Consider the following 2,255-nt stretch of genomic DNA (forward strand, 5'->3'; position numbering starts at 1 on the left):
CACCCCCGCGCGCAGCGACGCGAGGCGAGAAACCGTCGATAGAGCCACCGGGATGCTGCAGAACGCGAGGATTAACCAGATGCATTGCGAACCGTGACGGGTAAAGTGCAGTGCGCGGAGAAAGAACGACAATAAGGAACGCCGAGAGACGGATTTGGGGGAAACTCGTTGATGCACTGGACTTTAAAAAAAGGCGAGGTGGAAAATCGAGACGACATGAAGCCCGAACGCTGCGTGCCCGCGGTGGGACATTATTTTTATTGTAGGTGAAACGTGGGGAAACATGACTGAGGAATCGCACCCAGACGAGTGAGTATTCACTTTTTGCGAAAACGACGCATGTGGACGCGAATGGAAATCTCATCCCGTGTCCAAGAATGCGTTGCCGAGCTAAACGAGGGGTCAGTCCGATGCAGGGAAACCGTGCGTATGCGCTTCTGCGAGAGACGCTGGAGATGTTCATACTAAGAAACAATGCAGTGTCAAAGAGATTTGAGTGCTGGGCCCCTGCTGCAGGGCTCTGGTCTCAAACCGAGAAGGAGGAGGGGCTCGAGCGGAAACATTTTGTGGAGGGATCCTTTACTGAATACTTTATATCACGTCGACGCGAAAGGCGAATTAGCGCTGCGAGGAAGCAGATAGACGCCTGCAAAGTTTCTAAACACACAACGCTAGAGCAACGAGCTCGTATGCGCTCCCAGAGCGCCCGTTCTTGGCGTCTTTCTTTGTGGTGGTCTGACATGCCATATCCGCCATTTCTTTTTCGTGAATCGCTCTCATTTGCATACTGTCCTTCATTCATAAAAATACAGACGGGGGCGCGTGCAGCAGAGAGCGCCTCAGAGCCGTGCTGATGGTAAAGCAGGCCCTATGTGGCATATACAGACCTATACATGCTGAATTTAAGCAGGCAGCTTCCTCCATATGCAAGAAACAAAAGCGAATATAAACATGCAATGAGCTGCACGATCGTAGCGCACAGTATTGGCAACAGTAGCCTATATACGTGTTTAGCAAGTTTGAGTTTTTTTGAGACATTCTTCTGCGTTAACATAAACACTCATATCTCAGCCGAACAAAGTCTCTCTGATAGTACTAGGGCCGAGTTAAACGGCTCGTTAACTTGGTGAGCTCTTTATGGGGCTTAAAATGAACTTTTGGAACATACACTCGATCTGTATTAACAAGGTGTTTATTTAGTCTGTCTTTTATGCCGGGATCCGTTTTGATAAAACGATTATGTGAGTTTTTATCGTTAATGCTAATGTAATGAAAATTATTCGTTTGAATAATTATTCTGAAGAAGACTGGTGTTGTAAAAAAAAAAAAATTTTCAACGCAACTTGTATTGTTACAACGCAATACAGTATTTTACAATAAACTACTGTAAAATACTGTACAGTATTATAACCTGTGTAAATGAATGCGATAAAGAGTGATGTGTTGTTATTGCCCCCGTTGTTTTATATTCTGAGCTTTAATTCATTATGATAATCATATTTTCCTGTTCAGGAAACAACTAGAAACTAAAAACAGTTCTAACACCTGTGCGTGTTTGTTTAGTCACGTCAAAAACTTTATTTTCCTTTCACACAGTTATCCAACGTCAACAGTCTTTAAAACTTTTAAACGAAATGTTTTTTTGCGATATATTTATTATCAGTGTTGGGGTAACTCATTACAAGTAACGCCAGTTACGTAATCAGATTACTTTTGTCAAGTAACTAGTAAAGTAGCGCATTACTTTTTAATTTACAAGAAAATATCTGAGTTACTTTTTCAAAAAAGTAATGCCAGTTACTTTGTTTTCCCATTTATTGACTGACAGCTCTCCTGTCCTCATATCGGGAGAAATCGGGAGTGCAGAGGAGTTGTGTGAACATGATGTAGATCTAGACTAAATGTGAATGTGCATTAATTCATCCCACTCACAAAAAACAGATTTAGTATTCAGCAAAATGAATTAAAACAGTGAACTGCAAACTCAGAATATGATGCAAACCTGCAAGAATTAAATGTGTTAAATAACACAAATGTATCTAATCCCATTTTATTAACCGATGTCTTTGCTGCTGACCTTTGCTGATCCAGTTCAAGCGTACTAATAAGCAAGGCTTATATTTAAAAAGTTACGCGAAAGTAATATAACACATTACTTTCCATAAAAAGTAACGAAGTACCGTAATTAGTTACTTTTTTAGGGAGTAACGCAATATTGTAATGCATTACTTTTAAAAGTAACTTTCCCCAACACT

The 2,255-nt window shown here is 41.1% G+C and overlaps 1 protein-coding gene across 1 annotated transcript in view; it reads left to right on the forward strand.

Moving 5' to 3' along the window:
• Positions 1 to 13: 13 nt before the first annotated feature.
• Positions 14 to 2,255, forward strand: part of LOC107594440 (sprouty-related, EVH1 domain-containing protein 2-like) — a 13,300-nt gene continuing 11,058 nt past the window's right edge. Inside the window, exon 1 of the mRNA XM_016284496.1 lies at positions 14 to 309. Coding sequence (XP_016139982.1) covers positions 284 to 309 — 26 coding nt within the window. The 5' untranslated portion in view covers positions 14 to 283. The remainder of the gene's footprint in view (positions 310 to 2,255) is intronic.

The sequence above is a fragment of the Sinocyclocheilus grahami genome, unplaced genomic scaffold (assembly GCF_001515645.1).
Source record: "Sinocyclocheilus grahami isolate Dianchi unplaced genomic scaffold, SAMN03320097.WGS_v1.1 scaffold183.1, whole genome shotgun sequence".
In the NCBI taxonomy this organism is placed as follows: domain Eukaryota; kingdom Metazoa; phylum Chordata; class Actinopteri; order Cypriniformes; family Cyprinidae; genus Sinocyclocheilus; species Sinocyclocheilus grahami.